The sequence below is a fragment of the Perca flavescens genome, chromosome 13, assembly GCF_004354835.1.
Source record: "Perca flavescens isolate YP-PL-M2 chromosome 13, PFLA_1.0, whole genome shotgun sequence".
Classification (NCBI taxonomy): domain Eukaryota; kingdom Metazoa; phylum Chordata; class Actinopteri; order Perciformes; family Percidae; genus Perca; species Perca flavescens.
The window spans coordinates 11,668,953-11,692,281 of NC_041343.1; the positions used below are offsets into that span (position 1 = coordinate 11,668,953).

The 23,329-nt window shown below is 41.6% G+C and overlaps 1 protein-coding gene across 4 annotated transcripts in view; it reads right to left on the minus strand.

Moving 5' to 3' along the window:
* Positions 1–2,308: 2,308 nt before the first annotated feature.
* Positions 2,309–23,329, minus strand: part of LOC114566415 (roundabout homolog 1) — a 92,578-nt gene continuing 71,557 nt past the window's right edge. For 2 of the 4 annotated variants that reach the window (XM_028594846.1, XM_028594847.1), the window contains 27 exons: positions 22,689–22,809; positions 21,623–21,761; positions 21,392–21,519; positions 19,298–19,306; positions 18,867–18,991; positions 18,596–18,767; positions 13,809–14,014; positions 13,633–13,714; positions 13,363–13,531; positions 13,106–13,272; positions 12,886–13,007; positions 11,607–11,841; positions 11,234–11,355; positions 10,983–11,154; positions 10,438–10,635; positions 9,669–9,695; positions 8,912–8,951; positions 8,564–8,718; positions 8,030–8,395; positions 7,822–7,941; positions 7,594–7,729; positions 6,696–6,848; positions 6,129–6,586; positions 4,303–4,443; positions 3,986–4,207; positions 3,744–3,898; positions 2,309–3,581 (listed from right to left, as the gene is read on the minus strand). In XM_028594846.1, the coding sequence (XP_028450647.1) occupies positions 3,567–3,581; positions 3,744–3,898; positions 3,986–4,207; positions 4,303–4,443; positions 6,129–6,586; positions 6,696–6,848; positions 7,594–7,729; positions 7,822–7,941; positions 8,030–8,395; positions 8,564–8,718; positions 8,912–8,951; positions 9,669–9,695; positions 10,438–10,635; positions 10,983–11,154; positions 11,234–11,355; positions 11,607–11,841; positions 12,886–13,007; positions 13,106–13,272; positions 13,363–13,531; positions 13,633–13,714; positions 13,809–14,014; positions 18,596–18,767; positions 18,867–18,991; positions 19,298–19,306; positions 21,392–21,519; positions 21,623–21,761; positions 22,689–22,809 (4,155 nt within the window). In that variant the 3' untranslated portion in view covers positions 2,309–3,566. Of the gene's footprint in view, positions 3,582–3,743; positions 3,899–3,985; positions 4,208–4,302; positions 4,444–6,128; positions 6,587–6,695; positions 6,849–7,593; positions 7,730–7,821; positions 7,942–8,029; positions 8,396–8,563; positions 8,719–8,911; positions 8,952–9,668; positions 9,696–10,437; positions 10,636–10,982; positions 11,155–11,233; positions 11,356–11,606; positions 11,842–12,885; positions 13,008–13,105; positions 13,273–13,362; positions 13,532–13,632; positions 13,715–13,808; positions 14,015–18,595; positions 18,768–18,866; positions 18,992–19,197; positions 19,307–21,391; positions 21,520–21,622; positions 21,762–22,688; positions 22,810–23,249; positions 23,315–23,329 lie in introns of those variants that run through there. The other 2 variants (XM_028594848.1, XM_028594849.1) reach the window with 2 other exon arrangements.

Genomic DNA, 23,329 nt, shown 5'->3' on the forward strand with positions numbered 1-23,329 from the left:
AATAGTCACATTACAGTATTTCTAAAATAGTCACAGTATAGTATATTGAAAAAAGTCATAGTATAGTATGTCAAAAAAATCATAGTATAGTATGTCGAAAAAAGGTGATAAAAAGTAATATTATAGCATGTTGAAAAGTCATAGTATAGCATGTTGAAAAAAGTCATAGTATAGTAAGTCATAAAAGTCAAAGTATAGTATGTCGAAAAAAGTGTTAAAAAGTCATAGTATAGTATGTCGAAAAAAGTTATAAAAAAGTCAGTGGTGATTGAACCAGGAGTCAAATCCATCAGTGCCTAAATATGACACCACTTGCGGTGCCATTTGCAGCAGTGCAAACCACTGAGTCACAGTGGTCTTATTAAAAATCACAGTACAGTATGTCTAAAATAGTCACAGTACAGTATTTCTAAAATAGTCACAGTATAGTATATTGAAAAAAGTCATAGTATAGTATGTCAAAAAAAGTAATAGTAGAGTATGTCGAAAAAAGACGAAAAAGGCAAAGTATAGCATGTCGAAAAAAGTCATTGGATAGTATGTCGAAAATTTATAAAAAAAAGTGATACCATAGTATGTCACAAATAGTTATGGTATAATAAGTCAAAAATATCCATCTATACTATGCCGAAAAAAGTGATAAAAAGTCATAGTATAGCATGTCAAAAAAAGCGATAAAAAAGTCATCGTATCGTATGTCAAAACAGTGATTAGAAAAGTCATAGTATAGTATGTCGAAAAAAGTCATAGGACAGTGTGAAGAAAAAAGTCATAGTATAGTATGTCAAAAAATTTGATTAAAAAAAAGTCCTAATATACTATGTCAAAAAAAGTCATAGTATGGTATGTCGAAAATAGTTGTGTTGTGAAATCCATATTTGATGGATTTGGAAAACAGCCAGGTATCCAGATTGAGTGGAGCATTGAATTGTGAGAATTTAAAGATTCATCACTGAAAAACTGGTCCCTTCAGGACAAGTGACCCTCTGAAATGAGTCATAAATCTGAAGATATTTCATACAGTGGCACAAGTTTAACCTGCAATAATTAATTTGTTTGGCCCCTTTGAAGGCAGCGTAAATGAGCTGTATAACTATGCTATAATATAAGTAGCTGCTAAATGCTCCGCTATTTTCAAATGTCTTCTGCAGATTCAGGTGATAATCCTCTGTGCACCACTTACTGTGTGAGTCAAGGAATAGTCAAACTGACACTCACACATATACTCATGTACTGAAAGACATCTGGGAAAGATGTCCTTCCTTTCAGCAGCACACAGCTGCTCTGTTGATGAAGGTTCATAAGTGAGGTTAATTAGACAGCATGTCTCATCACATCCTCACAGTTTTCTTTTCTCCCGCCTTCCTCGTCCACATCTCTTCACAACCACGGAATTGGGCGGGTTCACCTGTGGGAGGAACTGAAGGACATTCAGTTAAAACCTGGTGACAGCCAGCCTGACAAGCCAGACCCACATCAAGATGTTGGGTCTGGGAACTCACCATTGGCAGGGCTCAATCCCAGGGGCGGAGAATAATCGGTTGTCTTTCAAATTGCCTCTGCACACAATGGGATAGGGCGTTCGGAAGCTCGCAGCTCTTATCTGATCACTGACTTCTGTCTCAGGCTTTAAAAACTACAGTGGGGGGGGCGGCAGACTGGGCGCTGTGTTGGGAGCAGATCGACGTTCTGCACATGGTGAGATTAATTCTACCTCTGATCACAAGTGGTGAAATGATTTGATTGTGGTGGTAAAAACTACCCACTGAAACGCTAATAGTTGTTGTTCTCTCCAGAGTCTCAGTAATTATTCTTGTTAAAAAATAAATAAAAAAAAAGTCAACGGTTTCATACTATACCGTACAGGAGAATGTATTCATACAGAAAAATGATGTGATTGGCCTGACCAGAGTTTGGTTTTTCCAGCAGATTTTTTATTTGCTAATATATATGTCATTGACCGAAAGAACGAGATCCAGGGTACAAGCGGCCGGAATGGGTTTCCTCAGGAGGGTGGCTGGCGTCTCCCTTAGAGATAGGGTGAGAAGCTCAGTCAAGCTCACAATTTGGTAACAGTTGAAGATCTCTGCTGTAGAAGTCTTACTTTAGTTTTGTAAAAGTTACCACTTCAGCATGAGTGAAATGTTGGAAAGGATGAACTATCATTTGCATGTTTGCCATATTTCCTTGGCAATATGTCTGAAGAGCTATTTTTTTTTGCCATTTCTTAGGTTAGTTGAGGTTGAAAATCTGTGTTTTTCGTTTGAAACACAACGTAGAATTAGGTTGAAAGAATGAGCTAAAAGTGTTTGTTGTTGTTGTTGCTTAAGGAACAGCCATATTTATTCAAACAGAGTAGTTAGAGTGACATTTTTGTTTCATATATAACTTTCAGAACAGGGCTGGACAATATCACAACTCTAGAGCACAATGCAAATGTAACTTTATAACTATAAATAAACAATACACATTTTCTTAATACATCCATGCCTGATAATATTCATTTTTATATTATTTTTTGTACTGGCTTTCTGATATTTTTCCAGTTTAAAGTTTGTTTGTTTTTAGTTATTGAAAATTGCTATACAAGTGAATTTAGTTTGGTAAGCAATTGATGATCAGTAATTCAATAAATGAAGCATACTGTACAGCCCTGCTCTAGAGGTTATGACCAAGGACAAGGGAACACAGAACTAAATGAAATGGCCTCAATGGAGAAAACAATAAATGGAACCAGTCCATGACCAAGTTTTTCATTGTCCCAATGGGTGAACAAAGCAGTCAAGATGTTTAAGTAAAAGCTCCTACAGGTGAATCTGCATGCAATTCTCTCAGTACACACAACAGATAGTTCAAATCTGAATTAAAGCAGCTCAAATGTACGCAACTGAATGCACAATCACAATCAACAATCATTTTCTCAGCCTGAAGTGAACTGATGAAATGATTAACACAACTCCAAAGACTGAGTTCCTCCAGACTGAAATTCATATAATAAAGACTTAAAATAAAATTAAGTGATTGTGCTTTTATAACCAAAGTAGGACAAATAATACAAATACAAGATGTACATCACTTATAAAACATTAACACTGTTATATAAAATTTGGGTTTGAAGCACTTCTGTGGCAGTAAACAATTTCAAGAATTTACAAGATGGCTGGTAATTACTGAATATCAATTACAGTAAAATAACAAGACGAATGACAAGCAAAGATCATGTATGGACCGCATCAAGCAGTCGTCATGGACAATATTTGTGTAGACACTCACAACCGCCATCAAATGTGCATTCATCTTACTTTACTGAGCAACCAGCGGTTCAGGCTCCTGGAAGCTGGTCACCCAAAAAGAAAACAATAAACAGTGCATCAAAATTGAAGTCCACAGACTTAAACATGAGGGCACTTTTTTTTTTCTTTTTTCCAACACCTAATGAGAAATTTAAAGTAGAAAACAAGAGCGAATTGTGCAGTATTTGTAGAGTCTTTTTTCCCATATTGTAAAGGTCATAGTCCTTCGTCTGAAGCAACTGTAGGATATCCCTGTTGTGCTCGCATTGCTTCTTAGCTTTTCAGGAACTGTGAAAACAAAATAGTGTCATGTTTACCCCCTTGCACTTACTTAAATTGTTGGTTAACTTGTGTCACAGATAATAAAAGACGTGTATTTGGGCAAATAAACACTAAATAGCTAACACAGAGAATTGTATTTCTGGAGTTTTGCTCCTGATTTTGATTTACCTCTTCCACCTGTCCTGTAGGTGCCAGCTGTCCTCCCTGTTTGGTCCTTGAATCTCCACATGACATAAAGCTGGATGAATTAGTATCATCAGGCTCCCTCTGAGCTTGACCTGATGGGAAAGAGGGACGACTGTACAGAAGGACATCCCCAAATTCTGAAAGAGAGACAAGAAAGAAAACATTGAAGTTGGATAGTAACTCAATCACTTATTAGAAAGTGTGCTGTATAATCCATCCAGTGCCTGCGTGCTGTCGGCTTTTGCTGCTCCCTTTTCCTCCTAGTGGAGTCTTGTGCTTGTCCTGGCTCTCTCTCTGCTCAAATGAAGCCTCCCTGACCCTGTGAGTGCCGGCACTACCTCGTCGACCCCGGGCCTCCCCGGAGCCCATCCGAGGCAGCGTGGCCCCTCTCACTTTGTAGTCGCTGTGGGACATCTGGCTTGGAAAATTCAGAGGCATGCAAGAGTCTGGGGACACAGTAGAGCACAAATATCCAAATGTCACAGTTTCTAGGAGATAAACAGGAGTGAATATCTAATCTCACTCTTGGTTCAGTCTTTACCGTCATTGAAGATATCTTTGGGTTGGCAGCCCTGTTGACCGGACTGGTTCTGTTTATGCCTTCTGGGTCTTTTATGTGTTATTGCAGGACTCATGTTGCTGTCTGTGGACATGGGGCTGCTGGGCCGCTGGTGCCGCCGGCCTGCAATCATCACACAGATTTAGCATAAAAAGTTAATGTTTAGATCACATAATGGTACATGTAACATCATTGCTGTGAGCAATGTACATGAACACACCATTTTCTGTCAAAGTTGGAACAGTTGACTGTGTACTGACTTGTCCGTGCTTTTGTTTCTGGTTTGAAGTGGACTGGACTTAGAATGAAAAACGTAATGTCATGTACTGAGCACCAATCAGGATTTAGCAATAGTCACGAAATGTGATGACTGTTGAGTGATTTGCTACCATGTCCCTGTCAATCAAATCTGATAAAACCACACCCAAACAGTCCTGATGATGCAGATTAGCTGAGTTTTAAGCCCTTGATAAATAATTCCTAAGGATTTATTTTTGTCTTCACACTAACCAACTAAACTAACTATCCATATTGGATTGCTGCTATTTAATCATAAACGTTTAAGGGACATTTACATTCATAGTGCTGGGGATCATTGATACCAGTACCAATACCAGTATACTTAAAGTGATACCGATACTGATAGAGTACTTCTTTTAATACCTTTTTTTCTACTTCATTCGATACCAATCATGTGAACGTAAGCATCTCTGCACTTTGAACTGCGTCATATCAATCAACCAAATACACCATGCTCGTCTTCACCACGCCACTAGTCTATATTGACAACGTTTCATTTATGGGATTGTTCCGGTGCCGCCAGAGGTTCTGCCGGATGTCCCTCATTTTTGGCTGGATTTCCCTCCTCTTCCACTTTCTTTGTGTTGGTTTTCTAAAAAATCTGAACCTCAGATCCCTGCAGGGTAAATCCAGACAGCTAACTAGACTATCTGTCCAATCTGAGTTTTCTGTTGCACGACTAAAAACACTATTGAACATACACGTTTCACCAAAACAAGGTCCTTTAAAGAAATGCCAATAAACCAGAGCACGTTTTTCTCCTATACCGAAATGTTGTGTGGACTAGCCAGACCCTCCTCCGCAGTGCTGTGGAGGAAGGGCTGGCAATGCAAGACTACAACGCCACAGACTGTATGGGTTGAAAAGCTGCACTTCTCATGCATGCTTGTTTCTGTTCTGTTCATTGAACATTTCATGAAGTAATTTATATTATGTGAAACCTGCTGTCATAGTAAACTGGCTGATACTGACAAGAATCTAAATTGTGTAATTAGTTTGGTTAAAAGTGTTGGTTGTGACAATTTGTTCATGTTTTGACAGAAGGTGTTTACAGCATACCTCCAATTATGCTTGTGTGAGTGTGATAACTATCATATTATTATTATTTTTTTCATTCAATTTATCCTGGTGGGCTATCTGAATGTTGCTTATTTAGTCGTGGACATTTAAGGAACATTATGTTTAGTAGGGCTGATTATCATTGAAACGATTATGATTATGGCCAGTACCAATACCAAAACACATACCCTTAAAGTGACACCAATACCAATAAAGTACTTCATTTGATAATTATCTTTTTCTTCTTGTTACCAATCATGTGGTAATGCTACCATCAACGTGCTAACATGGTCACAGTGGCAATGAAATCTTTACCTGATGATGGCGCTAGTGGAAAGTCAGGGAATTACCAAAGTTAATACAATTATTTCTTTGGAAACGTAAATGTGTAATGTGTCTACTACGTTTGAACACAAAATAAAACCTTTCCTCCACAGAAGCTTTCTCACCTGACTCCTCTGGGTATCTACACATGCGAAGGCCTACAATATCCCGCGAAGAGGCCACTGCCTGGTTGAAATCGCCGTCTGTAAAGAAGGATCCTTCCGAGGTGCTGACAACACTGGACCTGCCAGATGAGATGTTGTCCTCAGATGCTGAGCCCCAGCTGTTGACCATGGACCCTGTGACTGATCTGTCCAGATCCCCAGTGCTGGAGGCTGGGGTCTGCACCAGCCCATGGAGAAGCAGATTGTGTGGAGAGGGGTGGTGCAGCTGGTGTTTGTGCTTCTGCCGTTTGTGGTGTTGGCTGTAGTAACTGTCAGCGAGCTCTGCGTCTGTCTCCTCTTCTGCCTCCTCCTCCTCTTCCTCCTCATCCTCCTCCTGTACATCGGTGTCCACGCAGAAGGGTATGGAGCTGTAGGTGTGTGTTGGGGAAAGAGGGCGAGGGTGGCCGCTGATGTGTTGGCTGGAAAGTGAATTAAAAAAAATCTGTGCAGTCTTGTCACAAAAAGGAAAATGTGTAGCATCAGTTAGAAATGCTTGAAAGCAGTGTCAGGAAGGTTTTATCTGGTTACCTGAGGTGCTCGGTTCCATCATGCAGGCCATTGCTCAGGTCTCCCTGTGGTGTTGCGTTAGGTGGGTGACTATAAGACACTTCAGGAGGGGATGAGGCAGCCCCTCTAAGTGGTGGAGTAGGGCAGCCTTCCATTCTCTCCTCTGGATCAAAACTGATAAGAAAAGGACATGAGGTAATGGCTAAAGGAATGAGGGGTGTTGGCAGTCCTAAAACATTAGTCACAGACCATTAGACATCAGTGCAAATCCCTAGGTCCGCCATAAGAACACAAATTTCCATCATAGCAAAACATCCAAAGATGAACAATAAGCTTTCTGCACCATCTGGTTTTATTGCTGAAATGCTGGTCGTCTCTTGAATGCATTCTTGTTTCCCTTCTGTTCATTGAACATTTTATGAAGTAATTTCAATTATATAAAACCTGCTGTCAAAAGCAAACTGTCTGACAGTGACACAAATCTAAATTGTGTAATTAGTTTGGTTAAAAGTGTTGGTTGTGACAATAAGGCCATGTTTTAACAGAAGGTGTTCACAGCATACCTCCAATTATGCTTGTGTGAGTCTGATAAGTTTATCCTGTTTTTGTTTTATCCTGGAGGGCTACAGTTTGCTAAGGAGCAGCTATAATTTAACATGAAACAGTCAACCTAATCATTTTTTTTTTCTAATTCAAATGTGTTCCTAATTATATTCACTGCATAGTCACTTGAGAACAAATAAATGAATAGATTTGGTGCAGACTGGTGCATATTTTAGGGCACTTTGAAGTGCACTACTGCAGCTATTTCTTTTTGAGACCCCACCTCAACACAACCAACTGAGGAGCTAAGCATGTCTGTGTATTAGTGTGTGCTGTATAGAAGTAAATGTATCTGTGTGTCTTTTTTTCCCCGTACCTCCTTTCCATGGGTAGGCTATACTCATCACAGTCCCATGCATTGGCATGAGGAGGAGACAGGGCTTCTCCCCAGCTTACTGCATTATGTTTTTGAATCTTTGGGGCCCGTGTTCCTTTCTTTTGATGTTGGCTCCCTGAGAAATGAGAAGAAAACATCAAGGTAAACACAGACGTATGGCTTGCCTCATTCAAATTCAGCACTGTACCGAGTAGCCATTGGCCTTACCTGAGGTGCTGTTGCTGCCTCTGTCTGAGCTGTGGTGTGAGCCTCCTGTGCTGTGATCACGGGTCTGGCTGTAGGGGATAGTTTTAGGATGGATCATTCCTTCACTTCCTTGCAGATGATCTGAAGACAAAGAAGCAAGACCATTTGCAACAGCTTTATTTTTTTCATATAAATGGTGTAAAGCAAATCAAATGTAACCCTACTTTACCTTTATTTAGCATGTTTTGCTCAATTATGTTATATTGCATCTGTGCTGCCATCTCCTTTGGTATTGGAGGCAGGTTGGGGGGCTGTTTCCAGCAGGGCATGTCTAGAGGCTCTGCCATAGCGACACCACTGGCTGCCTTATTTTTAATGCTGGCTTGAATGAGCTGTGTGGTGGCGTATGGGATGGGTTCATATGTGGCTGCTGAATCTCCTCCTGGACTCGCGTAGCACAAGTTGGAGTTGTTGAACGTTTTAATCTCATTGAGCTTGTTGGAGAGGTTCACATCGCTGTAAATGGCCGTCTCAGAACCAAGCTGTCCCCCCTGTTTGTTTTCTGTATGGTTTCCATAGTTAGCTATGCAGTCAGCTGAGGAGAACATAAAACAAAGCAGCACTTGAACACAGCTAAAGCACGAGTCACAAAGCTTCAGCATCGCTGGAAGCTGTTTGATTTTTATAAGACACACAATACAGTATATATCTCAGACACTCTGACAGTACCTGAACTTTGACATGGGCTCAGTCTTGCACTAACCTGGTCGGCTGTATGTTGTCATGTTGCTGTCACTGGTGCCATTGCCATTATTGCAGCAGTTGATGCTACAGTCCTTGTGATTGGCACATGCATTTGGCCAATTGTCTGGCAGCCACAGCTGGTTTAGAGGTTCACCCATGCTGAGAAGGCCAGGTCTGCAACAAAGAGGACCACAGTGCTGTCAATCAAAACCCATTGTTCTCATGTATGCTGATGAATTCTGAGCATGGGGTGGATGCATGAGGTTTTATCATTTGGAGCAGGAAGACACCTCCCCCTAGTGTTTTCACAATGTAAGTGCATTTCTCCTGTTGTTATATAACACAAAGGGACAAAAATATCACTCACCTGACAGCACTGCACACAGATTCTCCTCTTTGATATGCCACTGGAAAGAGAAACAGAAAAACATTAAACTTTGATGAGCTGTCAAAAAGAGAAAGTGCCAAAGGCAGAGAAAGTGAAGCCATGCAAGGCGGATAGAGCTTATAAGCAAAAATCTAAAATGAAAAGACTACACTCATTTTAATACACAAGTCTGACTCTATGGTTTGATGTGCATGAAACACAACACAAATAATTGCCTGTGCCTTTACCGATCTCATAACTGATTCTGAGACATTTTCTCCTCCACCACCAGTAAAACATCAAACAAATAAAGATACTCTAGTAGAATACATAAGATATCTTATTTAAATCAAATAAACCTAACTTAGTGAGCTTGGTACAATATTATATACATATGCAGCTAAATCCACAAATTGATTCAACACATATATCTTTACATTCTAGTACTGCAATCATGTACTGTATAGGTAGCAACAGTAGGTACTTTAGAGCAAGAACTATTTAATCACTTCATTGTGTTTTTGCTTGTTGTATTCTATGATGAGATTTTTGTAAAATCCTTTCAGAATTGTGCAATTTTTCAGTTGTGCTTCCATACCTTTCTAGTTCTATATGTAAATGACCATGAAAACTGACTTGCAAGAGACGGGAGGCAACTTCATCTTGGGATGTTTGAATAAAATACAATAACTAATAACTGACTTGCTAAATACATAAAATACCACAAACATTAGCAGAACAATCATACTGTACATACCTGTAGGTGTAAAGGTGAATGAGGGGACTGTAGGGACAGACAAAGACAGGGAAGGGGAATAAGATGAGCAAACTGAAATCATTTTTAATGTTAAAACTTGACTATTATAGTAGCTATGTGCTTAGTTACTCCCAGTATGAGGTTTGGACTTGTTTACGCATATTCTATCTGCTGCATGATGGACATCTCTTCATGTGAAAAAGTGATGTGTATAAACATTTAAATAACCACATGCCATCTGCCTTGCTGCTGCCTTTGTCTTGACAAGTGTCCAGGTGAAGGTTAATGGTGGTGACAGGCGGTCCGAGAGAGAGTGGGAAAATAACACTGATATTGCAGCAGACATGGTAATGGCAGTTTGACAGGCCTGTGCCTCTAAGAACTGTGCTGTGTTCAGGGAAAATGACATGCTACAAATGAGCGACTAAAGGTCAGCCTTTAACTGTCTGCATAGTCGCAAATGCAAATTTGCTCCTGGAGTCTCAAAGGAAGATTAGACAAGAGTATCTTTCACCCTTTAATGTGATCTGCTTATCAGCCTCTGAAATTATTTCATAATATCACTGAGATGAAGACAGCTGTTTAATGGTGGCAATGTGCCATGGTTTGATCTTTTCTACAAGCATAACGTCCTTCAAATATACCGACAAAAGTAAACACCTGTTTTGCAGACGCAAACGTGGCCTATATGATTAGCATCTTGATCTTGATTTAGCATCATACATTGCTCTACCTTTCTGAAACATACACACAACAGAGAAACACACACCCTTGCGGATGCCGGTGTATGTGCTGCTGAGGCCACTTCTCTTCTTGCGGTGACGGTAGAGCCACACACTGAAGATCATGAGGACCAACCAGCAGGTGGCGCCAATGCCAGCAATAAATGCCGGTTGCCTCACCACATCTGAGATCTGAGACAAGGTGTCTCTTTCCTCACTGATATCCATCATCTGGCCTGCAGAGTCTAAACAGTAAAAGAAGAAAGAGAGAAGAGAGGCATAATGTGTGAAAAAAAAAACAACTGTGATGATTTGCAGAAAGCATAACTGAAGAATAGAGCGTGTACAAACATGCTGATGAAGCAGCAAAGATACAAGAGCATTGTTAAAAAAAGGTATCTGAAGCTAAGTAACAGCAGGGTAAGCACAATATGGTGCGTTATACATTTTTTGATGAACACTGTATAGTATAAAGAAGGCTAAAAAACTTTTCTTAATTATAGAAGTTTTCAGCCTGGGATGATCTGACTGCTTTTACGCCTAGTTTGATGACACCTCAATAAACAAACACTGTTTTTGGTAGGACTCTCACCTAATTGAAAAAAAGTGGCATCACTCCTGACCCCAGGTCCAGCACCATTGCTGGCAGCAACCTCTACGCTGTAGCGAATTCCCGGTGCCAGATTGGAGATGTGCACAGAGAAGGTGGAGCCATCGACCGACTGGTTTACATGATAGCGACTCTCGTTACCCAGGCACCAGATCTGTCAAGAGAAGGTACATTTTAACTGTAAAACGCATGATTCAGAGTACAGGAGATGGCTTGGGGCCTTCTTTTCTTACCTTGTACTCCTGAATGACTCCATCATCTTCCCGTTGCGGAGGCGGTTTCCAAGCAACGAGGATAGCGGTCCCATTGGTATCACTCTTTGTCACTGTAACGCCCTGAGGTGCTCTGCTAGGGGCTAAGACAATTAAGGATATAGTTAACAATTCAGACATAAACACAGTCTCATTTGATGCTGTATGTATCCCAGGTGTGGTCTGCATTTCTAACAGCTGTGCATGTGAACAAAATATCTGTCAATAACCTGGCTTTTGTATCATCATCCAAATATATAATAGAAGGAAATTAAAGAGTTGCACCAATGTTATTAATTTCCTCTCAGCTATTTATAGATGTATTTAATACTGCAGAACAAAAGTTCTCAGTCACCTTCTTCCAAGGTCCTGACCACCTTCACCTCACTGTCAGCTCCCTGGAACTCATCAAAGAAAGGGCGCACTTTGAACTCGTAGATGGAACCTCTCTTCAGCTGACCGATCACCACCCCGTCCTCCCGTGGGGTGTGTACTTCCAGGACACTCCACTGCCCCTCTGGCTGGCCGTGCTCAGCGGATGCCCTGTAAAGCACCTTGTAACCCTGGATGTATGTGGACTGCTGCTCGACCTAGTGGAGATGCAGAGATAAAACATGCTGCATAAATGGCACAACATGTGACAGTGAGACCCTTTTTGACCATGAGTAAATAAACACCTGGGTTTGAATCAAAGAGATGTGTAATGGTACTGTGTTTTTTTTTTCTTCCTGTGATGCATTTAAAGTCTATTATCACAATTGTCACAATTATATCTGTGTGTGAGTTACAACAACATACATCTAAGTGGTTAACGCCTAATCTTGGAGTGAAAATCCCACAGGAAGGATCTGTTAAAACTCAGTTAATACCCTTTGCCTTTAGGTTGATACAGATTTCCATTTCCTCATATCTGTGAATTCTCACTGTAAACCACAAAATGGCTCTGGTTAAAATCAAGCCAAGAGAGGACGAAGCACTTTCCATTTAAACCACACAATTATGACAAATAATTGCCTTAAAATATTTCTGTGGAGGCATACACATATCTAAACACTTGCCTCCACACAGATAAAACATGCTGGTAAATAAATCCCCAGGTCTTGGGAACAAGGCACAATTTATCACACTAAAGATACATTCTTTACTTCTCTGTGCAGTGGGTTTATTCTCTGCTAATAAATGTTTAGAGAGAAAACAACATGTAATTTCAGCATAAAATAAATATTTCACACGAGGCAGTTTTAGCTGAGCAAAATCCTCTTGAACTGTTCAGATCGCTGTGTTGAAAGTGTATTTGCTCATTCATCATTGACAGCTCACTTCTTTTATTTGTGCTGCTTGGAAGAATAAGAGAAAACATATCAGAGTGTTAGTCTGCTCTATAATAATCCCTGATAAAAACTGTCAGCACAGGCTATGTTTTCATTTTAAATTGTTGATATACAGCATGTATTAGTGGTAAAATTGCACATTTGACCTTTTCCCATATTTAACACTGACATTGTTTAGTTCAGTTTAGTTTAGTTTATTTTGATCACATAGATGCACATCACATACTGTACATAACATAGAAAACATGTAGCAAACAAATGTTGACGTTGTGCAGTACAGTCGTCATGGTACGGCCCCCTTACCATCCACTGCATCCTGACAGCAGAAGATGAAAGAACAGTTGGTGGGTGCAGGTGGATAACCACATCTCCCAGCTCCCTCTGGATGTGTCTGTGATCCACTCCCTGCATGGTGGAAGTGCTGTCTGTTGGTACAAAAGGAAAGAAAGAAGTAAAATAGCAACAATGGTTGCATTGAGCTGAAATTGGAATGAAAAAGAAAAAAAGAAAAGCGCACACTGACCCTGTGTTCTGACAGAGTCAGAGATTGGACTGGGGTCACTGAGGCCATAAGCATTCACCGCTCTGACCATAAAGAGGTAGACAGTTGCTGGCCTCAGGTTCCTCAGTACAAAGGTCTGTGTCTTTATATGCTCTGCTAGGGTCACCCATCTGCTGCCTAACGTATAACTGCAGGAAGAGATGAAGAAATGATAACATACAGAAGCAAGGGAAGTTTCATCAAGCTTGATAGATGGCTGGATACCACATAAGTCTAACCTGAATGCCTCGATCAGGTAAGATGTTGGTGTTGCACCAGCACTGGGGTTTGTTTTCCACGACAGAGTGACAGAGGTATGGCTGATGTCAGTCACCTCAGGTTTAGACGGAGCACTGGGAATCAGGTTAGGGTCTATCGGCTGACTGGACTGAACAACAACTCCAAACTCTGCCACAGAGACACCAAGAAAATCATTACAGTACACTACACAGGGCTCTTCAGCATGTATTACCAACCTTTATAACTATGTCTCAATATGTGTGACCTACCCTCCACCTGTAAGTATGCTGTCCAGGAAGCTTCTCCATTGGGACTAGAAGCTACACAAGTGTAGAAGCCTGTATCTCCCAGCTGAGGAGAAGAAGTTCAGTGGCAGATATTAGTGGGTTGTCTGAGTGCAGTCGCTGTAACTGTAAAATACTAACCCCTGTGTTAGTCCTCCTACCTTAGCATAGCGAATCTCCAGTGATCCTGTGTCTGCTATGGACATGCGGGAGTCCATGGGAGAAACCAGGACACCGTCTTTCTTCCAGTGGACCGTAGGAGATGGAAAGTCAGCTGTTTGGCAACCCAGGACCACTGTGCTGTCCACAGGAATGGTCTGATTGAGTGGGCCCTGCCTAATCACAGGGGGAGGCTGATCTGATCCAGCTAATAAAAAAAAAAGAAGTAGGGAAGTGAAAGACTAATAATGTTAACATTTGCCCGATGGCCTTATTGCATACTGTATACTTCGTCCTTAAAACATGTGTGTGGTTCACACTGAAAACATAAAAAAATAAAGTATATTAAAAAATGCAAACATTTTTGAGTATGATGGACACCATCGTCCTACAATGCAACACACAGTGGAATGAGGGAGCTGCTCACATAAAACAAAACTGAAATCATTATCGCCTGACAGCCAAGACAAAAAAAATGGTATCTATTTGAGAAGTTTTCAAGTTTTTTTTTGTGATGTTAGTTTTCTACAGTATATTTAATGTATACTGCAAACACAAATTATTCATATTAAACATGTGTTTTATGTTTTGCCACTGCAGCTAAAACAGGTTTAAGATGTTTGGTGTCATGTTGAGGCAACTAAAAGCATCAGATTGGAGAAACGTGTCATTTTAAGGACAGTATCGGTAAAGTAAGCTTACGGAAAGATCTCAGGTGACGTGCACATGTGCTCTGCATGCTTTCTTGTACTGGGGTTAATACTGTATTAAACAATAGGAGCGTCTGGTGTGCAAGGGACTAAAGCGGTTAAACTGTCCCCAGTTCGATTCCTGTTGTTGCATGTCATCCCTCTCTATTCCTGCATTAATAACAATAAAAATAATAACAATACAATACTTATATTGTCTGTATCTCTTCTATCACTGTCAAATAAAGGCAAAAAGCCCCAAAAAACAATACACTGTCAACAGTATATTATGAAATTGGGAACTGATGTTGACAAAAGATCAAAGTCATGAAGAGAGAGACAGAAATAAAAGTAAGAAAGATGAAAGTAGAGAAAATGAAAAATGAAATGCTGCCAAGAAACTAAAGACGGATAAGATGTGAGAGATATTAAGAGGAAAATTGGTAAAGAGAGAACAATAGGTTGAGGTAGCTGTGCAGGCATTGGAACAAAAAATAAATCAACTTTTCCCCTCCAGCGGAGAGCAACTAATCGTTATTTCGGCATTAGGTACTGCTGGAGACGGCTCCAATCACAACGGGAAAGCCAAACTAATAACAATTCCACTTAGATAACAGAGCTCTCGCTTCTCTCTCGCTCTTACATTAAAAAAAAAAAAAAAAAAACTGTGGATGAGGGCAGGGGCTTTAGATAAATAAATAAATAAAAATACCAAAAAAAGGTGATGGAAACACACCGTGAAAACTGCCGGAGGTAATGCGGACCAGTTATTTCCATACAAATGCACCACTCCAAATGGGGATGAGAGGAGAGTGGTGGGATGGAGAGAATTTTGGGTAGGGGACAGTAGAGAGGAATAGGTACAGGCGAGTGCAGTGCTATAGACCACTGAAAAAATTACATAAAACATGACCCCATCTTTTTTTTCCATTTCCATTACCTGTAACAGAGAGTGGATGCCTCTCATTTTCCTGCATCATGCATTACCAATATGAGCAGCAGATTATCCTTATAAATAATAGGGCTGTACCGAACAACTGAAAGATGCAGTAACTGTCTTTTTGAGCGTGAAGCAATTATCTTCATTCATTTAATACAAAGTACATAGTACACAGTTACCCAGACACATGTATTCATGATCACACAGGCCTTATAATTGGGAGCTTGTAGACTTTGCTGGTTGTGTGTACATAATTACCGGTGTGGGCCTCCAAGCACATTTAAATTGCTTTTTTCCCCCGACAATTAACAGTTATTTTATCACCTAGGTTTTGGATGAGAGTCCCTCAGACCACTTTCCATATAAAAATACCTTTTAATAAAGGGATGCACCGAATCCAGATTTTTGGGGTTCAGCCGAATACCGAATTCACTGGTTAAGATTCTGCCAAATCCGAAACCGAATACCGAATCCTACTCCCATCCTCAGTCCGTTAACACAGTAAACACATTAATGAAGTAAACAACGTCCACAGCAGTGTCCTTTTCATTTTATTTTATTTTAACTGTAAAAAAAAAAAAGAATAGGCAACATTATGCGTCTGGTTAACACAAGTTGGTAGATGGAAGCCGAGCGGACAGTCAAGTAAGGTAATGTTACTGACTGCGGCGGCACCCATATGGCCTGGGAAGGGGACCCCTTTGGCGGGCACGAGTGTCAGCGCTGTCTGTGATGCTTCTTCTGGGCATGATGTCTGCGAGTCACGTGGTAGTCCCGATGGGTCTCCTCCACATGAGGAAAATCCAGAGGTGGTTCCATTTTCAGCACCTCGACCCTAAACGCCACAAGTGGCGGATGCTGACCATCCCGCCTTCTCTTCAGTCAGACCTGGCATATTGGATAAGAGACGTCATACGTGACAGTGTGCACGGACGCGTCCCTTACCGGCTGGGGAGGAATGTGTGAGTCACAGGTGGTGGGAGGAGAATGGCCACCTCTCCCTCTCCCCCACATAAACTGCCTGGAACTGTCCATGGTGCTGAAGGTATTGAAAACTTCACCCCAGTGGTAGCGGGGAGACATGTCGTCGTGCGGACAGACAACATTACAGCAGCAGCGTTCGTGCGCTCTGCCAGGCTATTGGACATAGCCAGGAGCCTCCTGCTGTGGGACCACAGTCATCTGTTGTCCCTCGAAGCGGTTTACATCCCCGGGGTTATTTGAACCGGGCGGCAGACCTAATGTCGAGGGGAGGACCCTCTCACAACAAGTTGATATTGAATCCCTCTATTGTTCAGAAGCTGTGGAGCAGGTTTGGGAAAGCGGAGGTGGATCTGTTTGCCTCATGAGAGAACACACAGTGCGCACTGTATTTTTTCCTCGAGCACACGGGACAATCCACCCCTCGGCGTCAGCGTCTTCTCCCACCAACCCTGGCCCAGAACCCTCCTATATACTTTCCCCCCGGTCCCTCTGATCCCTCGCCTCCTGGAACGCATCCAGGAGGAGAATCTGTCTGTCAATCGAGTGCATCCTGGTACCCAACTCTGGTTCAGCTGCTAGAGTCCCCTGGCAACTACCGTGGCACAAGGACGCTCTGTCACAACTGAAAGGCGCACATTTTTACCCCCCGGTATTAAGCCAGCGGCTGGCCGCTGAGCAGGAACGCTTGCAGAGACTAGGCTGGCCCCCTGCCATGGTGTGCACTATTCACGGCGCAAGAGCCCCCTCTACTACGGCGTGTTACGCAGGGCGTTGGTCTGCTTTCCAGCGCTATTGCACGGAGAAGGGTTAACTACCTCCAAACATAGGTGGATAATGATTTGGCTCCATCTACCACTCAACCCTATGTAGCAGCCATTTCATCCTGCCACGAGGGCTACGGAGAGAGAGGTTTTGTCTCTGGCACAAGCCCCTCTCAGGATGCTGTCACTAAAAACAGCGCTCCTCCTTTGCCTTTCGCCCGGTGCGCACGTTATTCCAGTACGTTTTACGCACGACAGACATCAGACGAACACAGCGGCTGTTCGTTAACTACAGAGAATGGACACAAGGTGCGACTCTTTCGGAGCCGCGTCTGTCTCATTGACTGTGTGAAGCTATCACCCACGCCTGGAGCCCAGAGGGAGTGGAATCCCGGCGGATGATCCGCTGTCAGGTTTGGTTTTGCTGCTGTCTCCATCCTCCTGCACTTGAGTGGCTTGGAGGAATGCAGGGTTTTTTGCAGCTATTAATTGTGATGTTAATTTTTGTCACCATAAAACATTTTCACAATCCACATGACATGGGCCTCACGATCAGTAGGCCTACTCATGATGATGACAGGGTTTTTTCTCATCAAAATAATGTTTTGATTCATTAAATCTTGTTCAGTGGAAATAGGAAGATGAATTAGTCTACGTTCTGCTTGTGGACCAGCTTGTGTACGCAGGTGGCTTTGACAACGTCAGCTTTGCCCTTAACCCAATAGCGATAGCTCTTAGAGGGCGAAGCCTATACCAAATAGAACGATAGTTACGTATTGTAACTCCAGATTCTAGGAGTATAGGCGCACCCTCTAAGATTCAGGCCACCTTGCTTCACCAACATTGGCTGAAGAAAAATGCTGATGTTGGGAGCAGATCTCTGGTCCCGCCACTGTAATATACAGTATCTGCGGACGTAAGAGATGACCATGCAGGGCACAGGGCGCGAAAGAAAATCTTCACGACTGCGCATGCGCGAAAGGATAAACCCAATAGCGAAGGGATAAACCCAATAGCGATAGCTCTTAGAGGGCTGCGCCTATACTCATAGAATCTGGAGTTACAATACGTAACTATCGTTGTCAGATGAGAAACTATATTTTAGGAAGAAAGAGACATAAGGCCAGACACTCTTTACACACAACCTCCATGGAAAGATTTTAAGCCTATGATGTAAACAACATTTCCTGAAATCCCTCCCCTAACAGTTAGTAACCAAGGCCAACTACCACACCTTTAAGGGAGGTAGCTCTCACTAGGCTGCAACCAAGGCCAGTTTGTAGCCTTATAGACCTGCTCAACAATGCGAAACTGCAGAGTAGTCTGTTTAGCCAAAAGACAAATGCATTGCAGCTAGAATGGTGCAGAAAAAAAGTCCCCCCATCTGCCCGCCATCACACCTTCCCTTTACTCACAGTCTGTGACCTCCAGCAGTGCTTTGGTAATAACACTGCCAGCGATGTTGAGAGCCTGGCAACTGTAAAAGCCGCCATCAGAGCGCTGAACGTCGGTAATGGTCAAACTGCCCATCTGGGAGACAGACAGACGGCTAAAGGGCTGCGGTGGCTGGTACGAGAACAGCAAACTCTGGAGAGGAGACAGAGATCACAGAGTTAGAAAGCCATTCATTCACTATTTACACTGAGTAGCCATTTAGTATGATGACAGACTGAGGGTCAATCTCACCTCACTGCCCTCCCTCTGCCAGAAGATAGCGGGCTGTGGGTTGCCAGTGGCCTCGCACTGGAAGGTGACCGTCCTGCCCACTGCCACCACCTGGTTCCTGGGGCGTATGGCAAATGCTGGGGGCACTGCAGAGGAAATGAGGCGCTAATTACCTGGCAGCCTCATACATTTCCATCATTTCCAGTTTTAGAACATCTCAGTATGCATGAAAAGCTCAAGGAATAAAGGCTAAGTGTGTATGTAGCAAGAAACAGTCATTATTTACCTTTTTTTAATGAAAGAAAACAGGACATATATATTAATTTACCCACACATAGCATGAATTACATACTGTATTGATGGATGGAATTAGAGTGAAGATAGGACAATGACAGTGGCTCAAGGTGTCTTGTTGCTGTCTGATGGTGGATGAGGGACGGATGACAACTTACCAGTATTGACTACAAGGGAAAAGACACAAAAAAGAGCAGTGTAATGAGCAATGAAGGCACATACAGGTATATGGAACTGCAATGATGCACTCAACAGTATTGACACACACTTAAAAAAAGAACAGTAGGCAGTCAGTAATACAGTATGGGGGTGCAAGTAAAATGTTTGTTTTGTTTTCCTAGTTAATGTTTTAGTTTTCCTAGTTAATGTTTTATTTGTTTATTTGTTTATTTTCCCTTATAGTGTTTATCAAAAATATTCATTTAATGCATTATTAATTTTCTACAGGCAGATATAAAGAGGCAGAGGTAAAAAAGAAGAAGAAAGAAAACTGATAATTTATTGAAAATGATGATGATGATGTCTTTTATATAATTCATTTAATTTTAACTGCATTATAAATAATGCAGGATTATTTTGGGTAACCAACTTTACATATACTCATACATTTTTGAGCATAGTTTGAAAATGATCTTCATGAAAGGAGATTATGCTTTTGGAATGAAAAGTAAAACATTTCTTTAGATGGCCAAAATTTCCAAAAACCAAATGGGAACGGACAAGACATGCTGTTTAAACCCTATTAGACTCAGCAGACTAGTTGACTGCGAGGTGTAAAAAGTATATGTAATTGTTGATTTGAGTTACAGAGCCAGACAGCCTTGAGGCGTATTTTGACGAAGATACAATCCCCTAACAAGGACATAAAGATGCAAGTGAGTAAAGGTGGAGCATTGTGTCTGGATGGAAAGTGGAAGAGGGAACTGCTGGTACTATGCAGGGATTTGCTCTGCTAAATGTAGTACACAAACAAAGACACATTTTGGGAACTACTGTACACCGTGACATCTGTAAACTAGATTTATGGTAAAATGAATGGCTAGATAACCAGCTGGTTTTGGAACTACTGTGAGAGGATGACTGCGGTTATTGCTCAGCATTTTTTTGCGTTCAGAGAATGTCTTTAAAAAAAATGTAAAGCACATGGTTTTGCAGAAAAGCAGGGTTTAAGCACCCTGTCTGAAAAGACGTGTATCATTTATAGACAATGTTATTTTCATTTATCTCCATTACAGTTTCTCCTTCTTATTGTCTGAAAAAATACAGATGATTTGGCTGTGCTGAAGAGTCATTTCATCTCATACTTGGGACATGTGCAAACCTTACAAAGCAGTTTAAAGCATCTGTTTCAAATGGCAACTGTTTAATGTCAACCAAATGTTCTAGGTCAGTAAAAATTATTGTGGTTACGACTATAGCTACGATCGCGCCTGCCAGAGTTTTTTTGATTTAATTATGAAACACACATTCACTTAGAATGCTCTCTGTTTCCTCCCATAATACAACTTCTACTCATCTGCCAGTTATTCCTGCCCTTCTCCATTCACTGCCTAAATTAGCTATGGTTCCCCCTGATGCTTGTTTTCTTAGGTTTTTGGAGGGAGAGGAAGACAGTGTAATTGGAACCATGTCATGTCCCAGCATGCAACCAGCCCTGCCTTATCTTTAATTAAGTCCTACTGCCCTCACGTCCATGTCACCCACTGTGTCACTGCCGCCTGTGTTTATATATATGTCTCTGTGTGTGCAACTATGAGAGGTGTCTTCCTGTTCATTTCCTGCCGCTGATTTATGAACTAAAGGGTGTCATTGTGGTAAGACCACTCAGACCAAATGAATCCATTTGCTGCAGTCATGTAAACATTTACTTTGCATGCTCTTCTCAGTTCATACAGGACATTACCATGAAACATACTATAAACAAACTGCAGAAATATCCTATACTGCTTGTTTTTCAAGAACTGCTGTTGACAATAAATGACCTACAGCAAGGAAGCAAAACGGAAAAAAAACTGAGAGCAAGAGCAGCCTAAGACACAATAATGGAAACAAAAAGTCACTGCCTGCTAATTTGTGACACTACAAGACAAGATTAGTTCTCCTGTTAGGCTTAAAAGCAGCTGTTTTGCAAATACTTCATCCATTAAAAGGAAATCTGAGGCTCTGGAAAAAAAAGTGTGAGAACTGTTTATAGAAGTGAAGGTGTTGCTACGTTTAGAGGACATCACATGTGAGGATCGGGTTGTACTGACCGTGTACAGTGAGCGTGGCGGATGATTCAGACTTTCCAACCATGTTCTCCACCACACATGTATAGGAGCCCTCATCTAAAGAGGTCACTTGGCGAACAATCAAGGTATGGTCCTCTAGGATTTCAAATCTGTTGCAGGACCGACACACACAATCAAGAGATGAAAGAAAGAGTGGAAACATCGTGTTTGCATGGTAAATTAATGCGTATATAGAAGGCCTTTGTGCATTACCGGCCCTTAGGCAGGTCAGAATCATCTTTCCTCCAGCGGACAGTGGGAACAGGGTCTCCTTGAACCACACAGTGGAACTCCACACTCTCCTCAGCCAACACCACCACGCTGCTGGGCCGCTTCACAAAGGTTGGGCGCTCTGCAGGGCAGCAAACCAGCAACAAGCACAAATGTCAATGTGATCAGCAAGGGTGCCATCTACAGTATATCCCAACACTTTTTGTATGTTATCGTTGTATAGCTTACATAATTTACTTGTCTAGTCTTAAGAAAAAATGTAACTTGTACATTTTTTCAACCTCTTTCAAGCGTGTAGTTACTGAAGCTTATCTAAACTTTATTTTACTAAGTGTAATAATGGATCGTATACTGTCTTTTGATTTCAGGGTAGCTCTAACCAGTAATACTGTCGGCTCTCCTGACTTTAACCAATTCCTTAAAGAATTTTTCCTACAAAAACGGAGAAAAAAACTCAAAATATGCAAGGTAATCTATTATTGCAATTATCATAGAGTTTGAAAACATTTAATATTCTAGAGATAATCATCCGTTAGTCTCCAAAGTAATTTATTATGCACAACCTGTAGAACAACCTATTTGGACCTATTTCTGCATTCAGCAGGGTTATTCTCACAGCCTTGAAAGGCTCTATGAGGCACTATGCTGTATACTCCCAACCTCAACCAAGGTCATCTAACAATGTGATACGGATAAGAGCTCTATTCTGATGGGAAATGCTAATAAATGGAGAGGGGGTGGAGAATAGAGGTGTTTGGGAGTGTTAGAGGTAGCATGGGGAGCTCTTGTACTGAAAGGTTTGAGAGGTTGCGGCGTTGGATGAAGCAGAGGTAGATGTTTAGCATGTGTTTGGTTGGAAACCTCTCCAAAGCTGGCAGATTGGATTGTAGTGCGGCATAATCAACGTAATTAATGTGTTATTATACTCCGGTGACAAAGACTTGGCATTGCAGACTGGCAAACTAAACCACTGTGAACTGAGAGGGTACTTAGACTAAGTGAAGCACTGCAACACTGGGAAATGCAATTACAAAGCCGCAAACGTTACCAAGCACAGTGAGTTCGGCGATCTCGCTCTCCCTCTCTCCCACCATGTTAGTCCCAACGCAGATGTATTTCCCTGCATCACTCTTCCTGGTGTTGGTGATCATCAGCTTGCCACTGCGAATCTAAAAAAAAAAGCACAACAAATATGTTCACAGCTGTTTTCATACAAGATCTTACCACCCTTATGTGCACTGTGTTTGTGAGGTACAGAGTGGGCAACTTGGCACTTCATAACGCACATAATATTATGGCCACAATTTGTACATTTTGTGATGAAATGTGCCACAGCTAAAGTGTTCTCTTTAGATGTCCTAACTTCAATGCATGTTGCCACCCGCATACAACACTTTTGAATTTTAAAATACACTTTTTTTATGCACTTGATGGCATAACAAAAAGTTGTGCTCGTGTGCATCTGTATGCATCTCTTCATCTAAGGAATAGCATTTGCACTGCCTTTCAAGCTGCACAGAAGGTCACCCATTATGAATTACATAATTCATATCTAGTGCTACATTAGCACAGAACCCTGGGAACAAAGACACCGCATCTTTGTACAGACCTTCCTCAGATGTTCAGTCAGCCTTCTTTGCCTTTCCCAAACTTTTTACCTCCTCTATATCTGCACACACACACACACAC